This window comes from Poromitra crassiceps (assembly GCF_964638095.1).
Source record: "Poromitra crassiceps genome assembly, chromosome: 17".
NCBI classification, from domain to species: domain Eukaryota; kingdom Metazoa; phylum Chordata; class Actinopteri; order Beryciformes; family Melamphaidae; genus Poromitra; species Poromitra crassiceps.
The window spans coordinates 34,780,132-34,804,833 of NC_139635.1; the positions used below are offsets into that span (position 1 = coordinate 34,780,132).

Sequence of the window (24,702 nt, forward strand, 5' to 3'; positions counted from 1 at the left end):
CAGGAAGTGTTGACTCGAGAAGCGTCCGGGTTCCGCTGTTTGGTTCCGCTTCGGAAAGCACCGACCTCATCAAAATGGCAACTGAACTGTGAGCCCTTTTTTTTCAGCTGCGGCAAAGAAACTAACAGTACCGTATTTATCTTGACTTTAGGTTGAGCTAATAGACACTGTGGAGACTGGAGACTGACACCACCACCACAGAGCCTAATATCAAATTTTAACTAGACACTGATGACATCATCGTTGCTCGAGTGACATCACTGATGACATCACAACCGTGACAGACACCACCCACTATTGAACAAGCACATTAAGTATTTATAGAGATTCAGTTAAAAACAAATGTACCATAACTGTAATAAACCCAGAATAAACCATGAACCAGCTGCCTCCTTTTCAAATGACCTATTAAATGACTGCAATGCAATCCCTATTAGGGAGTGCGTCAACTATCCAGTCTCCATCACAGATGACTCCAGCCTTCAGGGGAGTTGGAATATTCATGTTTTATGACCGTGCACATTGATATGAAAGTTTTGTAGAGAAAACATTCCACTCCCACAACACCAAAAAGAGTCATGCGCACACAGAGCTATACATAAAAAATATACAATATCAAAGAATCAGACACACTGCATATCAGCTAGACAGGCATTTTATTTTTTTCATCTTACAGTTAATAGAAGTCAGAAAAGAGACAGTGAGCTTTAAAGTTCTAATGAAGATTTAGCACAGAGGTGACGGTAAACACTCACAAGAAAAAGCTTTTCGGGAAAGGTAAGAGCAGTGAACCAGATTGCTGAAAGGTTGAAAAAGGTTTAAGATGCAACATTCCCTAAATTATACCAATCACATATATCTCTCTGCTTGTTCTTTTCTTGTCAATAATTGTTTTTCCTTTCTATAGAATAAAGTGTGCATGTGTTTTTATGAAGAGGTTCTTCCCCACATCTCATCCTCTCCACTTCCTGTTAGCGGAACTGGAGGGGACTCACACGCAGACCAATCACGTCCTTGCCGATCTCCGTCACCTAGGAAACAAGATGAGATTAAAGGTTAGATAGGCAAGGTAGAAGGCAAGTAAATGTTATCCTTCTTAATTGATCATTTTGAAGTTTCTTGATGCAAACTAGTAGTGTAAATCTTAGAAAAACTATAGTTAAAAACTATAAGAAAAATGAAGCTGGGGGGTTATTTTGTGATCAAGAATTCTGAATCATTCCTTTATTATAAAGAAATAACCTTCACACTAAATGCGCCATCGTGCAACTGTGCGCCTTCGGCTCATACGACATCGCAGTTGCTCGAGTGACATCACTGATGACATCACAGTTTGAACTAAGATAGCATAGATATTATAGATGGGTCACCGCAGGCTCCGTCAATTCTAACAAATGGTAGCAGCAAGTCTCCCAAATGGCACATGGTCACCTCTCTCCTGAAGTGTTGTGAGAGGACTGTGACTGGTGACGCGGGGTTAGTGCTGACCTAGCAAGCTAACTTGAAATAAAGAGTGTGAGTTTCCAAACTCTACACATATAAACACAAAGCTCCCCCTTGTAGCCCAATACAGTTGAAACTAAGATATTCCGTTAAAAAAAATATGTTTTCTAGGCACAGATTTAGCTACTACGTGAACAAACCTCAGCTTTAGCTAATGGCTCCCTGCTAACATGAGTTCCTGTTGCCAAATCTCACAAGTGTGTTGCTGAGATAGACACAGGTCTTGCACAAGTTTCATTTTCTCCTGATCTGTCTGTCTGAAAAATGCCATTTTAGTGTCAAGAATATTCTGAAGATATGTGGCTTTGGAGAATGGGCCAAATATTTACTTTAATGAATATGGGGGGCGAAAGAATCTGTCATAATCTGAGATCACGTTGACTTTTCCCATTGACTCCAATAGACTCAGACTTCCCGAAAACCTCCTAAGTGGAAAGCCATGGGCAAAACGCATGTGCCAAAATGACAGGAACTGAGTGGAAGTTGGGCCGTCTTGCTTGAAATCCCACCGTCTTTGAAGATAGTTCACCATTTTAATTGTGTTCCTAGGCTGTAAACCTTTGTCTTTTTTTCTTTCCATTTCCTCATCATTTCATATTTCTTGTCTCTTAATTTGATTTGATTTTTATAGAGATTGACTTTAGTTGCACATGGTTGTGTTGTCGTACCTGTGTGACCCTGCAGATCTGGCCCTTGTACGTGGGACAGTAGCAGGCTGCAGACAGGGGGCACTTCTCAACCGGGCGCCCGCGGTACAGGGGAACAAAAGAGGCAGCACACAGGTCAAATGGATTGTGGGGGTCGTAGTTCAACTGGTGGGCGTCTGTTGGGGTCTTCTCGCAAGCCGCCAAAATCTTACGTGTCTGAATGGGAAGAAGATAATGAACATTATAGTAAGGTGTGATCTGGAGCCCAGTGGCACAACAGTAGTAACGTCCCTTTAGATATGAATGAGAGTTTTATGTACAAATCATTTCCTGTGAATGAAGCCATCAACAGAAAACACAAGACACACCAGCTCACCTGCTGTGCAACTTCTGGCTTTGGCCCCAGCTCCAGCAGGCGCCGTGCAAAGCCGGCTGCTGTCTTGAAGTTTCGCAGTTTGAAGAAGAGGTTGAGCGCCGTGCGCAGCACCAGCACCATGTGCACCGGCTGCAGACTGCAGTGGGTGAAGTAAGCTGCCATCTGCGGGGAACACACAGATATACACCCATAAGAAGATGATACCTACAGTACTAGAGTGTCAAATGAGTCCCTGACATATATATGCTGGTAGATCGGTAGATAGTAAATACTGTCGGTCAAATTCAATTAAAATGTATAATCCTTGAGGGGAAATTATTGTGGCATCCGGGGGCATAAAAGACACACGATGCATACATTAGTTTTGTTTCTCCATCTCTAAATTTAGCCATTGATGTTTGATATTTCCATTTGAAGCTTGTCAATTGTTTTTAAATCTTACTACCGGTACTTACTTTCCTGCCTAGCCAGCAGAAGAAAGTGTCAACGGAAAATGATTTGATAATGACAAATCAGAAATTCAAGGCTCATTTATCCATAGATTTAATTAAAGTCATGTGACCGAGCCAGAGACGCTTACCTCACACAGCCTCTTCTGCTGTTCCAAAGTGTCTTTAGGCAACTTTTTCCTCTCCGTCTCCATGGTCAGACCCACGATGTACTCTCTACAAATTGTGATCAGCTGCTGAGCCTGCAACACACAGAGATCTCAATCATACAACTGATCCCTATGCAGTCAGACAAAAAAAAAAAAAATCCCCAAAAATAATATAAAAAAGAAAGAAAAGAAAAAGTGCCATATAGAATGCACCTGTCCACCTTCTTTCAGTCATCCAACCAAAAGAAGTAATCAAGAATTAAAAAAAAAATAGTTTTGCAGTGAGGCACACGAGGCAGCAGCAGGGGCGCCGTAGTGGGGGGGAAACCTAGGACGATTCTAGGGGCCCTTGAAGCTGACAGGGGCCCTAAAAGCTTGGACACTAGGGAATTTTTTGCAGTATTAAATTATTAACCTATTGTAATGAATATACTATTTTATTCAATGTACTAGTAAAACGAATTGCTTCTTTTTGGCCAAAAAACCCAAATCATCTTGCACACACACCCCCCTTCGATTTTCAAGAAATGGTTTCTCCCTGCCTGGCTGACAGGACAAATAGGCACGCCTCCCATCCAGGCAGCGTGGGGCAGCAGCAGAGTTGCGCACTGATCGATCAGATGAGAGGAGAGGGGAGACGACCAGCAACCAGCAACATGCCAAAAGGCAAAGCAAAGTCAGGTTTCCAAAAAAGAAAGGATAGGGAAGAGAGGAGAGAGAAAATAAAGGACAACAGTTCCTCACGCATTTTTATAGGAAGGCAGGTGAGTGCTGGACTGGTGCAGCTGCTGTCTGCCTGTCTCTGTGTGAGGCGAGGCAGATAGGCTACGCTACGTGAATCGCTCTGCCATGTTGACCTAGAGAACTGTCTAGTCCAGGGGTTGGCAACCTTTTTGATATGAAGTGCCATTTTCAATTTTGCTTGTCAATCAGTGTGCCACACCAAGATTAATGACTCGCACATCAAAATGTAACGTTATTCCTTCCAAAATCAGGACATTGAAGTAAAGCACTATACAATATACACAGCACGGTCCTTCTCTGTCTTGCTCGCTGGCATTTTTCATCTGCTTTCTTCTGCCCAGAGCCATGTATATAAGATATTTACGGTAGTGACCCACTCTCTGCCTCTGATTGGTTGCCTTCTATGGCAGCAGCAGAGCAATAGAGTGGCATTTTACTGCTCTGCTGCAACCAATCAGAGGCAGAGAGTGGGTCACTACCGTAAATATCCTAAGTAACATGCCGCGCAATTGCAAATGGCTGTGAAGTAGGTAATTTGACAGCGCACTTCAACATTTCTACAAAAAAAATCAAAATTGCGCACTTATAGCTGCTGTGCGCTGCCGTGCCAGTGGTTAACCCTTCGCGTGCCAGACGTGGCACCCGTGCCATAGGTTGCTGACCCCTGGTCTAGTCTGTCCGGCGCCATCTGAACATTTATTCAACTTTTCTTAACTACTGGAAATTACCCTGTTAGACCTTAGGTGAAATATGCTTACTTCACAGAGTGTTTACATTTCCCTCCTGTCTAGCGAACATTTAATCAATGCAAACAATTGTTTGCAAGCCGTTCATATAAATCAGTTGTCCCTCCCTGGCTCTTGCTGCCTAACAACAGATGCAGAATCAGACACAGCCCCTCCCCCACCGGCACCTTCCAACGAACCAGTCCTAACTGATGAAGGAGGTGAGACACACACAGCAGCATTGTGTTGAATGACATGGTAGTTGGCACAATTGCAGTGGGTCTGTGGGGATTTATTTGTAATACTAATACTACTAATAATAATAATAATAATAGTAATAATAATAATAAAAAAATAAGAAGGATCAACACAATTTATTTGTCCACATGTACACTGTATTCAGAGCAGAGAGAGAGTATGATGATTCAACAGGGATGGTGGTGAGATGAAGGTGAGTGAGAAAAGGAGCAAATATTGATGGTTAAGACTGAATAATGACAACACTACATGTGTTATCCTAATATAATTTAAAATGCGATATTATCCTCTAAATCAGCTTCAAACAGCCCCAATTTTTCGGCCGGCATCAGTGGGGCCTGTACTATGTCCTGTGATGGGGCCCAAAATCCCTGGTGGCGCCCCTGGGCAGCAGACACTGAACATCTGTTTGTATAGCTAAGGGTACATGTACTTGACATTAGTTGTGCAGGTGTGTATTCCAAACTGCTAGTTCAACTGAAGAAAATTCATGTTGAAATTCAAGAGCTTCAAAAACATTTCGGCATACAACACGGACTGTGAAACGGAGTTGTTGATAATAACCAATGTGCACTCGGCGACTAGATGGACGCTCACCTCTGCGATCTCTTGCTTGTTATCCACCACCAGCAGCGGCACAGAGAGCAGGATGGCTCTGAATCTCTCCACCGCCTCCTCGAAGCGCCCGGCGGTGGTCAGCTGGTAGCACTGCTGCAGGCGGGCGATGAGGTCCGACAGGCGCAGGCCCACGGCGGGCAGCCCCTGCTTGGCCCCGCAGTCCTTCAATTGACAAAACAAATCATGAGTTGACTTGTACCATGGATGAGCAGGACCACAGGAAGCAGGACAAGAGAGACAGGTCAACAGTAGAGCTGCCGAAAATAATCGATTCAGAGATGCATCGCGATGCTTAATAGGACGATTCTGAATCGATTAACAAATATCAAAAATCGATTATTTAAAAAAAAAAAAAAATTATAATCAAATATAATAGAATGTAAGTACATGCAGTTATTTATTTTAATTATGGATCATAATACAATGCAATTCCAAATGCACTTTTATTTTAAAAGTAGCCACACAGTGAGAAAAAAGAAAGTGAGAAAAAATAAATCATGTATTGCGGAAAAAGTGATGCATCGATTTAAGATGCATCGTATAATCGAATCGAATCGAATCGTAGACTTGTATAATCGAATCGTATCGAATCGTGAGATCAGTGAAGATGCACAGCTCTAGTCAACAGTGCCTTTTCCAATACCAATACAATTGAAATGAAGTGTCAAGCACCTGATATCCACAAATAAACCTAAAATCCACATCGGCGCACACAGGAAAATGTATTGCATTTTTTGTTAAGAGATGGTAGGAAATTAAATAGTAACAGAATAATAGAAGGGTTATATAAAGTGTTTTTCATGATAGTCAAAGGCACTGAACGAGATGAAAAGACAAATATGAAATAGATAAAAAGTTAACCAATTTAAAATAATTAAATCACGACAAGTATATACCGGTATGTGTGGTGGTCTGCAAAAACCCTTCACATGGTGGGAATTTAACTTTTTCTTCTTCTTTTTTTTAACATTTCCATAAATTATAAACTCTCTCCTACATATAACTTTTGGAATGACTCTCATAAAAAGTATTTTAATCTGCTATGTCTAAAAGTAAAACATGAGAGAAATGGCTTTAAACATTCCACAACATATTTTCTACAGTGGCATTGCACCAAAACCATAGAAAGAAATAATTTCCCTTTTGTTTTATGAAAATAATTATTCACCATGATGTACTATGGAGATTAAAGTACGGCAACCAAATCACTCAAAAGGTACCTGCAAAAGATTTGGAAATATGAGGGAAAATCGACTGTATACGTATGCATGGTGCATGGTCGTACCTTCCAGTTCCTCTGCGGGTGGCTCCGCAGGCAGGGCAGGGAGGGCAGGCCCAGGTAGCAGGTTCGGCCCCTGGACAGAGTCTGCATGAACAGGGACTTGTAGGGGCCGAAGTTCACCACGCCTACCTGGTCGTGGAGCAACTGTGGAGCGGGAGAGGAGAGAGGGGGATGTCGTGTAAATCAGAGTAGTGAGTGTGTATGACTTGTGTCTTTTCAACGCGCATTAAAAATGAAAGCAGGAAATTCAGAGTCAACGTGGCGTCGGTGAACGTGGCGTCGGTGAACGTACCCTCGTGGCGGTCTCGAAGGAGCCGGCCAGGATGTGGTCCACTGGTAACTGGGAGTTGTTGCACCACATCTGGGTCGGACTCATGCCCTTGGTGGGCGGGACAAAGAAGCCATCTTCTGCTCCGCCCCCTGCACCGGCTGGTATGTCCTATTGGTTAGGAATAAAGAGAAAGGAAGTTTGACAATTCAGACCACATCCTTATACAGCAGAAAATACTTAAAATCAATACAATCAATCAGCCACAGTGGCCATTCTTAGATGCTGAATCTATGAAGTTTGGGGAAAAGACAAAGTTAACTGAAGATGGACTGGCCACCTGACTAAGCGGTAGCAGATCTTACAAGACTATCAATAACTTCAAGCCCTGCCTCACTGGTTGTGGGATTTTTAATGATGCATCTCTTCTCACCAGCTCTGGAGGAAGGTCCAGATCCTCCTCCACCTCCCAGCCTCCTCCGTCCTCCTTGGCCACTCCTCCCTCCTCTCCCAATCCATCCTGGGCATCCATGAAGCCATCTGAGAGAGGCAGAGAGAGCACACAGCAAGACGCTATTGGAGAGATCCATTGTGTCCATCTCATGACTGTATAGCACAATTTCCCCGCAAAAATGTCATCTGTCGGGTGGATATGCTTCAGAATTTAAACAATGTGTTAGCCAGTGCTTCTCAACCCTTTTAATTCATATAAATGACCCCTAATATGTCCACATTAGGGCCACTGACCCCCAATTGATGAGTTTGATTTTATTGCTATTTGCTAGAGATTATTATGTCCAGAAATATGACTGTATTATAGGTAGATATATCAGTGAAACTATGATCAAAACCTTCACTCTTCTACATTCCATAATTATGTTAACTTCTTGTCAGTGAAATATTGGCGAAGTTTTAAAATTAATTTGCTGGGGACCCCCTGGAACCCCCTCAAGGCCCCCTGGTGGTCCCCAGACCCCACGTTGAGAACCACTGTTTTAGATGGTCTGAAATTAACATTGAATGGATGGACATCATTCATTGAAATCAATACAAATTATAATTTTAATTCATAATATATATGATTATTATATAGACCAGGGGTTTTCAAAGTCTGAGACTGTGGGCCTCCCCTCATTCAAAGCTAGGGAAAAAGCTGCCCTCCCCCCTTATTTGCTTAGTTCCTGGATGCCTATACTTATTATGATTAACACATCAGACTTCACCAAATACACAAGAAAGTCTGTCTGAAGGCTTTTTTTTCTGACTCTGGGAAAGTGTGAAAAACTGTAAAAGAAAATCCCCAAAACTACTGTATCTATGAACTATTTATTTCACCAAATGTGATCTCCTTTTTATAACTAATGTAAAAACGTATGTAATATTTTTTCACTTCCATTCAATGAGGCTCCCCTGAAACTGTTTGGAGCCCCCCCTGGGGAGGCCCATCTCTCACTTTGAAAACCTCTGCTAGACTTACCGTCATCCAGCTGAAGCTCAGCATCCTCTCCCCAACCCTCGCCTCCAGGAGCCTCCATGTCCAGGTCGGCAGCCATCTGACCTGCCTTCCCTACAACACACACATCACTCTCACTCAGATTCAGAGTTTCCCAAAACAACTAGTTTCCTTCTGGACTTACATTTAAAATATGGATCAACAGTTTAAGTCATTAGGAGAGCAGTGGAATGAATCGTGTCTGTCTTGTCTCAAGGCTGAGGACTCACCCTTTGCTGCGATGGCTCCCTCAAAGAAGCCCTTGGACACGGTCAGCAGAGGCCAGTTGGTGTCCAGAGGGTTGATGGGTGGAGGAGGCTGCAGCAGCTGGGCATTGGGATCCACCTCTGGAACCTACAAGATACAAGATTAACTATTATATTATCAAATGTGTCCAAGACTCAGGATTAGGGATGTGCGATGTTAGCCAAATAACCATCACGATGGTTCCACACTGAACCATCATGATGGACGATGGCATCGTCGTTGGCTGGGGAGGGGTTACAAGTTCAATAGGGTATGTAGCACGCACCCAGCATGCGTCCAGGGGCTGGTGTTGAAACCAAAAGTAAGACTAGCGCGCACCCAGCAGAGAGAGGGAAGGGGAGGAGGGGCTGGTGTGGAAAGTTCTGGAAACATAAAGTTAGACTGACCAGAGCGGAGGCTTTTTGTATTTGCCCGTGTTGGAAACTTGCCCTTCAATCATCTTCCATAATGGCGGAGGAGACGAACCTCGTCGCAAAAAAAGGGTCCACTTCGCCTATCTGGCAGTATTTTGGATTTCACCCTGATGAGGATGGACAACCCAAAGATACTACTAAAGCCGTGCGCAGGATTCGTCGCGGGTGAGTGCTGTTGGTCTTCTTATTATTAAATCTGTAAAATTTTAATTTGAACAGTTAATTAATCACGATGGTCCGATGTAGAAGGCTCAGAGGTCGATGCCATCGTCCATCGCACCAACCCTACTCAGGATTAACCATTACAGTATATCTGGGAAACAAGAAGTTACCATGTTAACAATGCAAGAATAATGGGGATATTCCAAACATCTGTCCAGTGTTCCACATCCTGTTTCAGAGTACAGGTTATTTTCCACAAGCATTGTTTATGAGGTACAGAGAGGGTTTTCCCAACATACCGTCTCCTTCTCTGGGTCAAAGGTCTCTTTTAGTGCCTCAGCCTCTTCATCCATCCCATGAGTGGCAGCCGTCAGGTAGGCCAGAGACTCTGGATAAGACATACAACACACACACATCATGTTAGGCTGCGTACTGTTACCTGCTCGCTTTTCTCATTGTTTACAATAGACTGCAGCATGTTCCCGGCAGCACCAAGAGAATGTTTTTTAGTGCAGTATGACTTGAAATGTATTACACATAGAGCTGTCGAAAATAATCGATTCAGAGATGCATCGCGATGCTTAATAGGACGATTCTGAATCGATTAACAAATATCAAAAATCGATTATTAAAAAAAAAAAAAAAAAAAAAAAAATTTTTTAATAATCAAATAAAATAGAATGTAAGTACATGCAGTTGTTTATTTTAATTATGGATCATAATACAATGCAATTCCAAATGCACTTTTATTTTAAAAGTAGCCACACAGTGAGAAAAAAGAAAGTGAGAAAAAATAAATCATGTATTGCGGAAAAAGTGATGCCTCGATTTAAGATGCATCGTGATGCATCGAGATGCATCGGAGATGCATCGAGATGCATCGTATAATCGAATCGAATCGAATCGTTGACTTGTATAATCGAATCGTATCGAATCGTGAGATCAGTGAAGATGCACAGCTCTAATTACACATTTAGCAAAAGAGTGTACACGTGCTTTCAACCGGTTCTCAAAAGTCAAATGGCATCAGCTGGAGTCATGATCAGCACCATCAAGCATTTTACGCTAGTACTCACTAAACAAAGAGCTGCCCGCGGCACACAGAGGTTAAGTGTACTTGGATAACAACACTGGCAAAGCTTCAAAGTCACATGCAAAGGACTATGGGAGGGGCAGGACACAGAAAATAAGAGTGAATGTGGGCTGAACTCACTCTGTCCACAGTTCTTGAGGATGCGGACTCTCTCGCTGACGTCTCCCAGGTACAGAGCTCCCTGGTAGTGACCGCTCATGTCCTTCCTGATCTCAGCTGTGAGCAGACACACACAGATGGTAAGATATAACTGACAAACACAACATCTCTAACCACCAAAGCACCACATGATTTGCACCATGTAAATCCCACAAATCCACACATTCCGCAGTTCTCACCGATCTTCATCATCTTGCGCAGCTTGGCCAGGTTGCCGGTGATGAGGTAGAGGAAGGTGAGCTTGTCGAAGTTCTTGGTCCTCTGGTAGCACATCTCCACGACCTGGTGGTGGCCCTGCAGCAGGGCCGCCTCGCCCAGACGCTCCCAGCAGCTGCGCTCATCGAGGGCTTTGGCCGCCTCCAGCGCCACCTGGAGGGACGGAGAGAGAAGTGTTAGGAATTTGAATCTGAGGGGGATAGAATAGTTGGGTTGCTTTTCAGATTATTTGAACCAAGGTTGTGCTCACTTCACTGCCATAAACTGGTTCTAAAGCCCAAATTATAAAACTTTTCCACATGAGATGACATCATTATGTGAATTGCAGATTTTCTTAACATTTTGGAATGGTTAAATTGACTCCAAAATGCCACTGGCTGAGCAATATGAGCACAATTTACCAATTAGAAATCAGATTAAGCCGTAGACTGAGATCTGACTATGAAACACCACTTTTCCTCCATCTTCATTTTAATCATTGATGGGGAACCTGCTGAGCTGATCGCCATCAAGGAGCAAATCTCAGTATAAGTTAAGTGTGTGGTTGTGGGCTAACCATCACTATCAGCTCACCTCGATGTTGCCACACTCTAGAGCCAGGCTGAAGCGTGTCTTCTCGTCCTTGACAAAGTGCAGTGCCACCTCAGGGTAGCCCTTCTTCTGCAGGTAGGCAATGATGGACTGGCCGACCAGCTTGGCGTTACGCACCATGTGGAGCACCTGGAGGGGGAGGATGGCAAAGGTAAGAAGAAGGATGAGGTCAGAAACAACATATGGAAAATTAATGATCGGCTACAGGAAATGAAGGGGCAAGACGACCCTGAAATGGGGTTTTAGGTATGTGAAAACCTTCCTAGGAAAAAGGATCACAATTGTAACTGAGTATAACAATCCTCATTACACATTAATGTTAAGGATTAAGATGAAATTAAATTCAACAATTAAAAAAAAAAAGTTAATTCCCTACACTACTGCACACATGCAACTCACCTCTTCATATTTGCGGTTGACCAGGGCCAGTTTGAAGCGGTACTCTGTGGGGTCGATGGTGAGGACACGCGGCCTGCACTCCCTGTCCAGACAGTAAACACTGTTGCCTCTCACACGGGTCACATAGATGGGCAGGTCCAGGGTCCTGATGATCCCATGATCACTGTATAGACAGAAGAAGAGGATAGTCAACATATTAGATACACTCTGTCATCAGTAGAGCGATGCATAGCATTCTTTTTGGCCAAATACCAAATCGTTAAAATCAAATTTCCCAATTCCCATGTTACCTTGTTTGGGGAAGACATATTTAACAGAAAACTACAGGGAAAAAACATGTATTCCTCCAACAAGTGATGGCTACAAAGTTGTTAGTAAAATGTGATTCACATAACTTTGCTAATGGTGTCTCTGGACCACAAAATTCTCTTTAATCTTCGCCCTCATCAAACGAGGTCAATGAGAGATCAGGTGGTACATTTTCAGGATTGTGGCATGTAGATGAGGTAAGATAAGAGATGTGTTAAGAGCCACGCTAAGTGAAAATAGCATTGATCATACCCAGAGGTGAGAGCGTATTTGATGTGGTTGGAGGTGGTGTAGATGAAGACTCCGCTCTCATCCCAGGCTCCACTCTTCACTCGGATGTTTTCGTGGATGTTACACAAACTCTCCAGCTTACGGTTGCAGATCATGATGGCTGAAACGACAGAACAGAGAACAAAGACTATTTAGATTCTGTGATCTTCTAAGGATTGTTGGAGGGTCATTTTCAGGTTTAAACTCTATAGTCCGGTGAGAATTGGTGGGACTGGAGTTTCCCCAACATTTACAGAATAACTTCCATCGCATCTGCCTTTGCAATATAATTTAGTAGTTGTTAGTGACTAAGTCACTTATTTTTGGACATTATAAGCTACCCTAGGACTTTCAAGGCACAGTTTGGTGCCAAGAAAAACATAAGAACAGTGAAAATAGTGCAGTGAAGAGAGCTGTAGCATCTGGATTTGTGTCATCCTTTTAGATGACATTGTGTGGTGTGTCCCTGGATTATCACAATCCTGCATGAATTTATTTGACCATCTTAACTCATTGAGTGCCAGCCACTTTTGGAGAACGGACGCTCCCAGTGCCAGAGTTTCAGAGCGTTTTCAGTGATTTCTCGAGGCCCACAGAATATTGTGTGATATTACTATGTAAACACTGAACACGCACAAAGAACGACGAGACTCTATTCTATCATCTGCAAAAAAAAGTTTATTGATCCCATTTTCCGTTCTTTAGTTATGAGCCGGAGAAGATAGCTTGATTCATCCCAAAACAGCAATTTTTTTCTAGAAGCTGAGATAATTGGCCTTTTGTGAAATTAAACATTTCAAGCACATCACTGACTCTGAAGCTAATCTTTTCTAATGTAGTCACACCTCAAAAATAATTTCCTTCAATAAAACAGTTTAGGCCAGGGAATTTTGTTTGGCAGAATAATATTTTTAGCTACAACCAGCAGCGCTGGCCCCTGCGTGCGCTGGTTGCAGCTTCTTGCTGGTCTTGATTTGCTGCTGGTGGGCATCGGATATTCTGGCTTGCGTTTGTCAATCCTGTCCTGCTGCCTGGGTCTGTCTGGGTGTTGCGTGCTGCTCTGCGTGCCCCCCCCCCCCCCCCCCCGCCCCGCCCCGCCCCGCCTCGCCTCAACTGCACACTCCTCCTCCTGTCTGTGGTGGCTCTCTGCTGAGTTTGCTGTGCGCACAGTGAAGGGACATCGACATCCTGCTTTTTTACAGCGTTCCGCGTGTGTTTGTCACCGGCAACGATGCTTCCACTTGAGAATAATAACAACTCCACGGTGTGGATGTGCGGATCTGCTGTCGCAACCGACACGGAGCGGCTCAATTGTGGGAGCAGATTGGCTGCTGCAGGCACAGCTGCAGTAACGTGCTTCAGCATATCGATGCATACGGATGCGATGCGATTTCCGTTTCCATAACGACTTCTTCTTTGTTTTTTCCTTGCCTTTCTGTTATGTGGAGAGCACTGTCGCCACCTAAGGGTTCTGTAAAATAGGTTAGACACATCCAATAGCTATAATATTTGTACATCAGAGGCAGAAGGCTTTGATCGACGCCCCACCGTCAAAAAACGCAATTGACGAACATGTCCGTCCTTGGCACTCTACGTTACTATTTGAAATGACGAACATGTCCGTCCTTGGCACTCAATGAGTTAATGACCAACTGAAATTACTCATATGCATGAGTAAAATCAGATTATGGACCTCCCCTGGTAATACTAATGCTGTCCGGAGAAGGCTTAAGTCCCCAGAACTGTTTCAGAGCCCCAGCCCTGGAAGCACAAATCAGCCTAGGGAGCATAGGAGATAAGGATGTTTTGACTCTGTGATAAGTACCTACAGTATGTGTATTTGCGGTCTATGTGTTTGTGTGTTTGTGTGTGTGTGTGTGTGTGTGTGTGCGTGCGTGCGTGCGTGTGTGTGTGCGCGTGCGCCCATACCGGCACGTATTCATCTTTCTTCTTATCTACTGACCGTGTTTAGCCAGCAGGGCCACGTGGCTGGTGTCTGCGCTCCACACCACGTACTTGACCTTGGCGATCTTGACAGTGGCGAGCGAGCGTTTCTGCTGCACGTCGAACAGCGTGACGCCGTCGGCGTCGCGCAGCAGCAGCGAGCCCGTGCCGGCGTAGAAGATCTCCTCGCAGCTCGGCACCTGCACCTTCTTCACGATCTCGTTCTTCAAGTTCTTAATCAGCAGCTATGCAAGGCAGGGGGAAGGCGATATCGCATGAATATGGATCCAGATAGACAAAGTAAATAGACAAGTGAAAGGCTTCATTCCAAAGTTAGATAACCACTATTTGGACAAATGGTGTTTTGGAATAGTACTCTTCATCCATCGCTGTCATCATTAGAAACATAATACCATAATACAGGAATGCTTAAATTATGTAGCAAAATTACCTCCCATGTAGATCTACAACAGCCTGTACAAATACAAGATTCCTACACAGTGTCAATTTAAAAATCCCATACCTCGATTTTATTGATTTGAAAAGCTATATCACTCATAATTCACACGGACGAAGATGATTTTTCACAGCAACAAATATGCTATGTGCAGGAAATGTTCAAAATGTATACATTTTGGGACAGTATTCTCCATACTTTTTATTTCTTTTCCAAAACTTATCAAGACTTGGAAATTGCCAAGTTCTTCTTCCATCCATTACCAGACCTGCAAACAGACTTACCGAGTGCATACGGTCCAGGACGGCGAATCTGTTCCTGGCCACCCAGACTGCAGTCAGGCCAGAGGATCTCTTCCCTTCGGGGGCTGAGGAGAGACAGAATCAATACTAAATAAATACAACTTATGGAAAGACAGATCGACAACATCATCTCACACAGTGCATGGCATGACAGCAACCTACACATATCACTCTAGAAAGATACAGAGCTGTATGACAGACAGATCATTCACTCGTGACAAAAGGGAAAAGATAGTGTGGGTTGGAAAAGTGGAATTGATTGAAAGTGTTTTAATACCATCAGGGTTCTGAGAGTCGCTTTCTTTGGGAATAGAGTACAGGTCATAGGTGCTGTTCTCCAGGTTGGTCGCCCTCTGCAGGAGGTAAAGAGTATTGCATACAATTAATAAAGGGATGATACAAGTGTGTGTTTGTTTGTATATATATAAATGACCAAGGCTTGTGAGTTTTGACTGAGAAATGCTTACAGTGCAGAGTAGGACAGCGTTCTCGGCAGGGTTGTAGGACATGCTGAACACGGGGAACTTGGACCCACTAGGAGAAGAACATTATGAAATGCAACAGTTGACTTCTTATCTCTAAATGTTAATCCAACTCATCGACAAGATCAGAATTAAGGTCTATAATTAAGTCTTTCACTATACAGACAATACAGTATTCCATGGGTAATGGCACATGTGCAAAGCTTTGTTTAATAATATGGATGAGGAGAGGTTCTGTAGCATTGATGGCAATTTTAAGGATAGAATTTGGATAAATACAGTAACAAGAGATAGTAGAAGTCTAAACTAGTAGTGGTCTAGCATGATATTGCAATAGCCATGACCAAGTTAATTATACAATACATTTGTATACAGAGCCATATCTACTCAGAATGCAACAGAACAGAACCTGTACCATAGTGGCAATGACCCACACACAAGCCCACTGACCTGCGTAGCTGCATGACGGCGGTGTCCTTGCTGCTGTTGAAGTCCAGCTGGCGGAGGAAGCGGTCCTTGACGTAGTACAGCATGTTACCGTACACGGCGTAGGCCGGCCGCTCGCGCTCCAGCTTAAACACCAGCATGCCACTGTCATGACCTGCAGGGTACATACAAGCACTTTCAATGGAATATTCACATATACAGTGTGTGTGCGTGTCGGTGTGTGTGTGTCCATCTGTTGGATATGAGTGTGATGTTTATGATTTTTAACTTTATTTCTCATTTCAGCACCTACAAACAATATGTGAACAGGAGAAAATATTACTGATATTTTTAGGTAGGGACCTTCAGAATTTTGCTAAACTGAAAAAAAAAGTTATTCAAGAGTAGTGTATTGCAAGATGACAGTAATTTCCTCCTCTGCACATATGTACATTAGTACTACACATGAAGTAACAAAGGAAGATTTTGTATTTAATTTTAATTATTATTCGTTCAATTTTCTTTTGAGCAATTAACCCATATATAAGTAAGTTACAATGCTGCTACAATGCAAGCTGTTGTTCTTTGTGGTGCAGCCATCTATTAAAACATAAATCATGTCTTGTCAGAATCACAAATTCAATATTCTGAATGAGAAAAATAGATTCCCCTCGCATTTTTTTTTATTACGTTTTTTCAGCTTTATCTCCTGTTTTCTCCCCAATTGTACTTGGCCAATTCCCTGTGCTGTCCTGCTCATTGCTCCACCCCCTCTTGTCGATCTTGGGAGAGTTGTAGACTAGCACATGCCTCCTCTGATACATGTGCAGTTGCCAGCCGCTTCTTTTCACCTGACAGGGAGGAGTTTCACCGGCAGGACATAGCGCATGAGAGGATTACGCTATTCCTCCCAGTTCCCCTCCCCCGCAAAGCAGGTGCCTCGACTGACCAGAGGAGGCGCTAGTGCAGCAAGCAGGACTCATACCCCACCGGCTTCCCACCCGCAGACACGGCCAATTGTGTCTGTACGAACGTCTGACCAAGCCGGAAGTAGCGCTGCCGGGATTTGAACCCGGGTCTCTGTGGTGGTAGGACTGCGTTTACCTCTACACTACCCAGACGCCCCAGATTCCCTTGTCTTTTATGTGTATGCAGACACACACCGCCATCAGCACTTACCAGCAGCAAACAGGTTGAGGTTGGGGTGAGCTCCCAGCACCCAGAAGCGGTCGTGGTCCCTGCGGAAGGTCTGGACGCCGGTCCTCTTGGACATGTCCCACACCCTGATGCTCTTGTCCTCAGAGTTGGACAGGATGAGCTCCTGGCGTGGGTGGAAGACGGCACAGGAGACGTTGTTGTAGTGACCGCGGCACGTATCCAGCTCCCACGCCTTGGACTCTGTAGCCAGGGACATAGACGAGAGATGGAGGATTCCAAGTTAAATGTCAGTATTAAATCAGCAGCTGAAATATGTCAAATATTTTAATGTACAATATCGCGCCAGTCGAGAGATGAAAATGTACAAACACTCAAATATGTGAAATATGGAGAAAACATGTCTTAGCATGGGACTTGTTCTTGAAAATGTAGTGGGAGCGAAAACACCATTGGAATGAAGTCATCAATGAAGCTTGTTTACACATACTTAGGCCAACAGTGTCATGCAGCCATGTGAATAATCTGTTAAACACAGTTCTATATTAAAATCCCTGTTTATGCTCGTTAAGCACTTTTAGATGATGTGCTTTGTAGGAATTCTGGGTCAAATCAGCAATCGGATTCATAATCAGCCGGTCGCTCAAGCAATTATTGGACCTGGTACATCCCAAATCACTACTTTTAATTGATGTCTGCAAGTAAAAACAGCAAAAACGATGATAAATGTCGGTCTGAGTGCTTAAGTGAGCAGCAGAACTACAGTTTTATGGAGTTTATATGTTTTTCCTGCCTTTCCCTGACGTTCACTGATGATGTTTGCATCCTGACTGCGTAAAAGGCTTCCTGGAAGGTCACTCACCGTTCATCCTCCAGATCTTGACCTGCCTGTCGTCGGCTCCCGACACGATGAGAGGCATGCTGGGATGGAAGGCTGCCCAGTTGACCCCGCGGTCGTGACCCTGCACGCGCACACACACACACACACAGATTTATACACAAATCCATCTGGTCTCGGAACCCGAGCGGTCACTGAGCCCAAGAACTACGCTAGTCTGAACGCTAAAGAACTGACTCACTACCCGCCTACGCTGGGACGAATGAGCAATAAAGGTGAATTCTAATGGAATGAAATCACTCTGCACTAAAAGCCGGAAGCTTTTAGTGCTTTTAGCTTTTTTCTGTTTTACGAGTTCTTAGCAAGAAGTATGGGAAAATGTTCATGTTTATTACAGGTGTAGGAAAATGACCATGCAGGCAATTTTCAAACAACCCACTCAGTCAACAATATAATTTTAGGACATTTTCCTTGACGATGAGAAGTCAAAACCAAAAACTCATAAAACAGAGAATAAAATGTGAGATCATTTAGAAAAATGCCTACTTCTGCAAAATAAAAGCCTAAAGATAATCTAGGTGGTATTCCCCTTGAACTGGACTTGAGGCAACCTTTATATACTGTAGCACAGGGGTTTTCAAAGTGTGGGAGACTGAGCCTCCCCTCAGAGAACATATAGACAGCTCCCCAACCCCCCGTTCTCTGCATGTTCAACCCCTATGGACTGTGTCTGCAGCCAGGCTGGCCAGCGCGGACATAGACTTCCCCAGCCCCATGAATCTTGTAAAATATTAGCTACTGAAATAGCTACCCAACAGATACAAAAATATGACCATATGTGTTTGATGTACCGTACATACAAAGAAGGAACTGCCGCAATCGGATTTGTGAAACACGCATTAAAAAAAGAAATCGAGATTTCCTTCTTCCTGGTTTCTCCTCCTGACAGCCTGCTGAGCTCACCTCAACAGAGGCAGCCAGAGTGTGGGCGCTCTGCCTCTGGCTGAAGCCCTAGTTTTGCGGGTCCGCGTGACGTAAATTCTGTCATCAGAGGGTGTGTGCGCAGCCTCTGTGCAGACAACCGCGTAGGCTACTTTTGTGACATGTCCAGTGGAGGCTGTGCATTTTGTTCTGATTCTTCCGCATCACGTCACGCCTCCCCTGAAGTTGGCTCACGCCCCCCAGGGGAGGTGCACCTCACACTTTGAAAATCACTGCTGTAGCATATTTCATACACAAGGCAAATTCTGATTTATGCTTCACAAAAAATACAAAGAATACATACATTTGTCTAGTAACAAAAAAAGGAATTAAGTCACATCATACACTGGGAACATCTCTTTACAGCGCTGGCTTCTTTTCATTAATGTCGCATTTTAGTGCCAATGGTGATAGAATTTTTTATTTTTTTATTTTAATGTCTCAAAAAGAGCAGCACATTACTTCAGAAGGCTTTTGATAGTCACTTGGGCTCAATCAGCATTTGCCCTAAAGCATCCGTTAAGCCCGATCAGCTAAAAATAATACACGAATAAATAAAAAACTAAATCACACCGTTTCAAAATATCCCTTCAGTTGAAGACACACCCACCTCAAGGACGTGCTTGACGACAGCATCAGAGGCTCCAAACAAGTCGACACCAGAGATTCCGCGCACCTCCGTCTCCACAGCACCGGGAGAGAGGTTCTTCTTCCTCAGACCTGGAACCAACATTCATAGCACCGCGTGCAAGAGGGGGGGAGCCATATTCATGTTACACAGGACACAACCACAGTACAGGGGAGGAAGAAAAAGATGGGAGTCAAGACACAAGTTAACACACAATCAAAAACTGTATAAAGCAATATCAAGGAGGAAGAGAGCCTAAGAGGAGGGGAGAAATAACTGTTGGACTACTGAACACACGCAGGGTAGAAAAACACCAACACAACCTCTGCTCTCTCACTGCCGGCCAACTTGAGTCTGGAGACAATCCCTGCTGTAGCATCACTAGGGCCATAGGATTTCCGCAATGCAGAAAAAAGGGACGAAATCATGGAATTTGGTAATAAAAAGTGAATCAACTGTAAAACATGGAATATTGCAAAATGTTACATACCGGTAGTTACGCTGAAATTGAGGAAAAACATGTCTAATGATCAAAATCAAAAGTAAACCTAATTATTGTAGTAACCTTAAATTATTTCATAATTGTAAAATAGGCCTAGAGAGAGTTTTTGATTGGGATGTTTTGAGGGAGGGGGGTCGTTCTTGCGTGGGACCCTTACTTCACCTCACAACTTGGTTTTTCACTTTGAGAAACATGTCGAAGAGGCTGTGTGAGACAGCCAAGTCGTCAAAAAACAAAAACAAAAACAAATATCGATCCTAACCTCTGAATTAAAATTAAAATGGATGGAAAAAAACAGAATTTGGGGGGAAATAAAATGGATTTCATATGGCCCTACATCACCATTGATTGGGTTAGTGAATCAGCAACACACACAAGAGAATCACACTTTCCTCCTCACCGGATTGGACAGTGGTCAAATGTAATGGCGATGAAGTCCCAGACTCAAATTAGATGGGATCGAAGTTGATGGAGAAAACAACAGAGCTTGTATGAATGATTCCTGCCCGCTGAAATGATGCGGTGAACAGACAAGTTCAACAGATCTTGAGGGAAAATGGCATGAGGAGGAGAACGGCACTAGGAACCCGTGTGCAGGCGCGGATGTTTCCGGGGAGAGCATGGGATAAGGACACAGGAAGTGGGTGGATTGGGCTGATGGGGCAGGGTGGTGGCTGGGGTTGTAAAGAGGTGCTCTGATGGGGCGTTGAGATGTCAGGAAGAGCAGGGGTTTGTTTTATTAACGCAAGAAAGCCCATGCATCTTTCTGTTGCCATGTTTGAGTCACATGCTGAGTTAATACATTCTGAGACTGTGTGACGCTTAGGAGTTATGGATGAAGTTGCGCTGTATATTAAGATGGATAATGCTAAGATTACCGGTACTGTCGCTACAACTCGAAGTATAAAAAAAAAAAAGATATACGTTATAGGTAGGTAATACTTCAGGTAGTACAGCGAGCCGTGCAATTGTCATGCCATGGTAGTATAAGGACATTTCCACATCAGTATTGAGGAGGATGTGAGTTTTAAGAGCTACACTTTCACACGTTAGTAGACTGGATTGTAATTATTCTTGATGCAGTTTATGCAGCTAAAGCGGATAAAATGGTACAATAACATTATGGGATGCAGTGTGGGTTTTTAGATGATTTCTATATCTGCGTCAAGTGGTCTACAGTATTTTTTGCTAGATAGCTGCCATGCGTGTAAAATGGCGGGACAGCGTGTGGATGCGTTGCGTCATGTGATCATGTCATCAGTTCACAGACACATGGACATGCAGCTAGCTTGATGCTAACACATGTGAAAGAAACCCCCCAGACAGGAGACAGATAGATCAGTATGTCTTTGCATGTTCATGTGAAGAAGACAACAGGAAATGTAAAAATCAGTTAATTGGTTAATGAGTGAGAAGGCAAGTAGACTGGAGAGACAAGCAAGGAAGACCATCAACAGACAGAGAGATTACAAGCATGCAGAAGCACAAAAACACCTCTCCCATATCCTCGTCTGACAATACATCTTACATCCCTCTTCTTCCCTGCCAACTCTCTTCTCATTCAGAATGTTAACTAAATGACTTCACTATGAGTACATTTACTTTATTCTATAGTATAGGGGCAGGGGCAGGGCATCGTTGCATGCAAAACAAGTCACTTTAATAGAAGTAATTGTGTCCACCTATCAAAAATGAACAGAGACGGCATATCTTCCAAAGTCTGAAGAAGACCCGTTCAGGATGAAATGCATTATGTGCCATTTCTGTTTATTTTTCACCCTATTTTGCATGCAAGGAAGCTCTGCACCTGGTTTTTCTTGTTTGCTCGGCCATTTTGGCGCTTCCTCTATTGCCTATAAACAGCAGATGATGTTTGCCTGTCTCTATGTCTAACCTGAAAGGAGAGGTGTTTCTGCGAACAGCCCACAGAGATTTGATCTCTACAAGGAGGAGAGGAAGAGGTTCAGGCCTTTATATTTGTCCTGTTCCTGCTTCTCTCTCCTCATCCATACCACTCTGCCCCCCCCCCCACCCCACCCGCAAAACCCTTATAAACACTGCCCGCTGTCCTGTGGTCCGCTTCCCCCAGGCTCTCACCGGAGATATCCCACACTCGCACGGTCTGGTCCAGACTGGCAGACACCACCAGGTCCTCAGAGGGGTGGAACTGGGCGCACATCACGTAGTGATTATGTCCGGTCAGCACACTGCGTGGGGGAAAACAGGAGAAAAGGGAACATTACTGATTTGAAGAATACACAATATGCCATGATTTCAGAAAGCTCATATGGTTATATTTGCTCATCGTTATATTTTCTTTGTTTTACAAGTACTAGTATATGGACAAAAGTAGCGTGTCAGTGTTTATCAATACCCAGGTTATGATGTTAACATCGCTTGTGCCATAATCCGAGGTGAGCATTCCTATGGAGGCTCAATTCAGGAAATGTAGCCTGAGGTTTGCTATGGTACTCAATTGGCATGTAATTATACCTATCTGTTAAACTCTGAATTCTACCTCAATAAGAAAGATCACCTTATTATGGTACAAGGCATATTAAGTACAAGGTATATTAACACCATATCATGTGTATTGATAAAATGTGTATAATCTTTAGTAATGTAAAAAAAATAGGCATTTAACAAATACTGTATGTCTCTTTTCTATAAGAGTGTTCACAGTTCACACAGTTCACTGATCGCACTGATAGGAAGCCAAGAAGTCAGTGAGTAATATATATATTTCAGCAGAAATATTACTAGAACAGTGCAGTGGGTTTGAACACCACAATCGTGAAGTGAAAATGGCCAAAATGTGTTGTGCAAAAAGGCCCACAAATGTTACAGTAATTATAGTAATGTTATTTTTATTTTTTTTCCCCCTACAAAGTGAGCAACTTCCCAGCTGTTCTGTGAATGCAGGGGTAACAGTGCAGTTCCTTACCAAACGCAGGTCCTGGATTGCCAGTTCCAGATGCGAATGGTCTGATCATCCGAGGCACTCAGGATCCAGGGGTACTCCTGCAGAAACAGAGGGGATTGAGTTTCAGAGTCTCTTCTACATGGATGAGAAGATACAGACTCTGTCAGAATAACTCACATGGTGAAAGAAGGTGGTTCTGATGTAGTCCAGGTGTCCGAGCAGAGTGAAGAGGCAGCGTCTCAGTTTGTAGTTCCACACCTGGCCACAACACAGGAGTAATGTAAGTACTCTGTGTTTAAATGCATGTTGTTGCCCTTTTATTATCCGATGATGGCTGCTTCTAATCCAAAGACCTTCTACTGTATAGTAAAATATTTGATTGGGAGCATCAACCTCCTGCTTGTACCTCCTGTACTCTACCCATTAAGATAAACAGTAAATCTCCTGATCATAAATCTAAATATTTAGGCTTATTTGGAATATTGTTTTGATGCATGGGAAAGTCACACATTCAAATCTTCTGAATTAGGACCTTCGCTGACATATGAGCATCTCTGAGCAAGAAACATCAAGAAACGGTATAATGCACGTAAGCAAAGAAAATTATATTTTAACGATCCGGTTACAACATAGGAACATTTGCAAGAACATCAATCATCTTGCTTGTCTTTGTACAAACCCACCAACTTAGAATTATTTTTTACTTAAAAGATTTTAAAAAAATGTGTCACTGCAGTCTCACCTTGATCTTGTAATCATCTCCTCCAGACACAAACAGAGGCTGCTGTTTGTGGAAGTCAATTCCTCTGACGGGGCCTTTGGGGACAGACGCATCGAACACATCGTCACACATCCATCCAGAAAACCAAATAGCGGTTTAAATAACAAAGTTACATCTGTCATTACCATCATGCTCGTCAAACTTGTCAATCAATGTGCACATCCGGTAGTCCCACAGCTGGATGACGCCGTTGTGCAAACTTGCAAGGATCCATGGCCTCTTGGGATGGAAGCTCAGTCCTGAAATGGAAACATAATGAATAACTCAAAAGACGATGGCGCCTGTAAATAGACCAGGCTATTAGAGAAAATTACAACTTCATGACAGCAGGACATAGTTAAGTTAGCTAGCTAGCTAACGAGATGCAGTGTAGTGTACACGTAGCTAATATCACTAACGTACTGCACATTACATGCATACAAGTCAGACTCGGTGATATAACCAATAGTCTTTTATTAAAGCAGAGGTATTGAAGTGACATAATAATAACAACAGACACTGAGCCGAATAAAACACTGCGTACTCTGACTCTCAGCTAGCTATGCTAAGCACAGCTAGCATCGGCTTACCTTTGACACGGGCTGACTTCGTTTCAAATTTGGTTAACATGGTGACAGGGCGACAGTTTTATCAGCTATAGCAAGATATCATCTGACACAAAACATGGAAAACAAATAAAATATTGCAGAGCGGCTAGCTGTCCCTGGTCGCCTTGAATGTCCGGAGGGTTTTCTTCCTGACACGTCGCCTGTTGTGTCTGTCTTTCTGCTCTGGACAATAAAGTTGTGTGCAGTCAAAATCTGACGCAGAAAGCTCCACGGCGGCGTCACGTCATGGCACATAGAAATAGGACACATAGATCTGAACTGACGCGCCGTCTGGATTAAACCATA

The 24,702-nt window shown here is 43.4% G+C and overlaps 1 protein-coding gene across 1 annotated transcript; it reads right to left on the minus strand.

Moving 5' to 3' along the window:
- Positions 1-639: 639 nt before the first annotated feature.
- Positions 640-24,566, minus strand: copa (COPI coat complex subunit alpha). The gene is made up of 30 exons (XM_083653860.1): positions 24,379-24,566; positions 23,935-24,048; positions 23,771-23,844; positions 23,206-23,286; positions 23,050-23,126; positions 22,203-22,312; positions 19,586-19,695; positions 18,019-18,118; positions 17,181-17,399; positions 16,026-16,176; positions 15,561-15,627; positions 15,371-15,446; positions 15,076-15,158; positions 14,354-14,579; positions 12,373-12,511; positions 11,812-11,974; positions 11,395-11,541; positions 10,785-10,974; positions 10,567-10,662; positions 9,653-9,741; positions 8,742-8,865; positions 8,497-8,586; positions 7,453-7,559; positions 7,044-7,190; positions 6,755-6,895; positions 5,449-5,631; positions 3,107-3,217; positions 2,527-2,688; positions 2,172-2,366; positions 640-1,031 (listed from the first exon to the last, which is right to left on the minus strand). Exons 1-30 carry the CDS (start codon positions 24,416-24,418, stop codon positions 972-974), a joined length of 3,672 nt encoding a protein of 1,223 aa, XP_083509986.1. The 5' UTR covers positions 24,419-24,566; the 3' UTR covers positions 640-971.
- Positions 24,567-24,702: the final 136 nt, after the last annotated feature.

Bases quoted from the DNA above. Each gene is read 5' to 3' on its own strand.
- copa (XM_083653860.1), bottom strand. From the start codon at position 24,418: ATGTTAACCAAATTTGAAACGAAGTCAGCCCGTGTCAAAG. The intron at 16,177-17,180 runs GTAAGTGCTGAT...TGTACCCTGCAG, and splicing joins CCTCAACCTGTTTGCTGCTG to GTCATGACAGTGGCATGCTG. The intron at 11,542-11,811 runs GTGAGTTGCATG...CTCCCCCTCCAG, and splicing joins TCAACCGCAAATATGAAGAG to GTGCTCCACATGGTGCGTAA.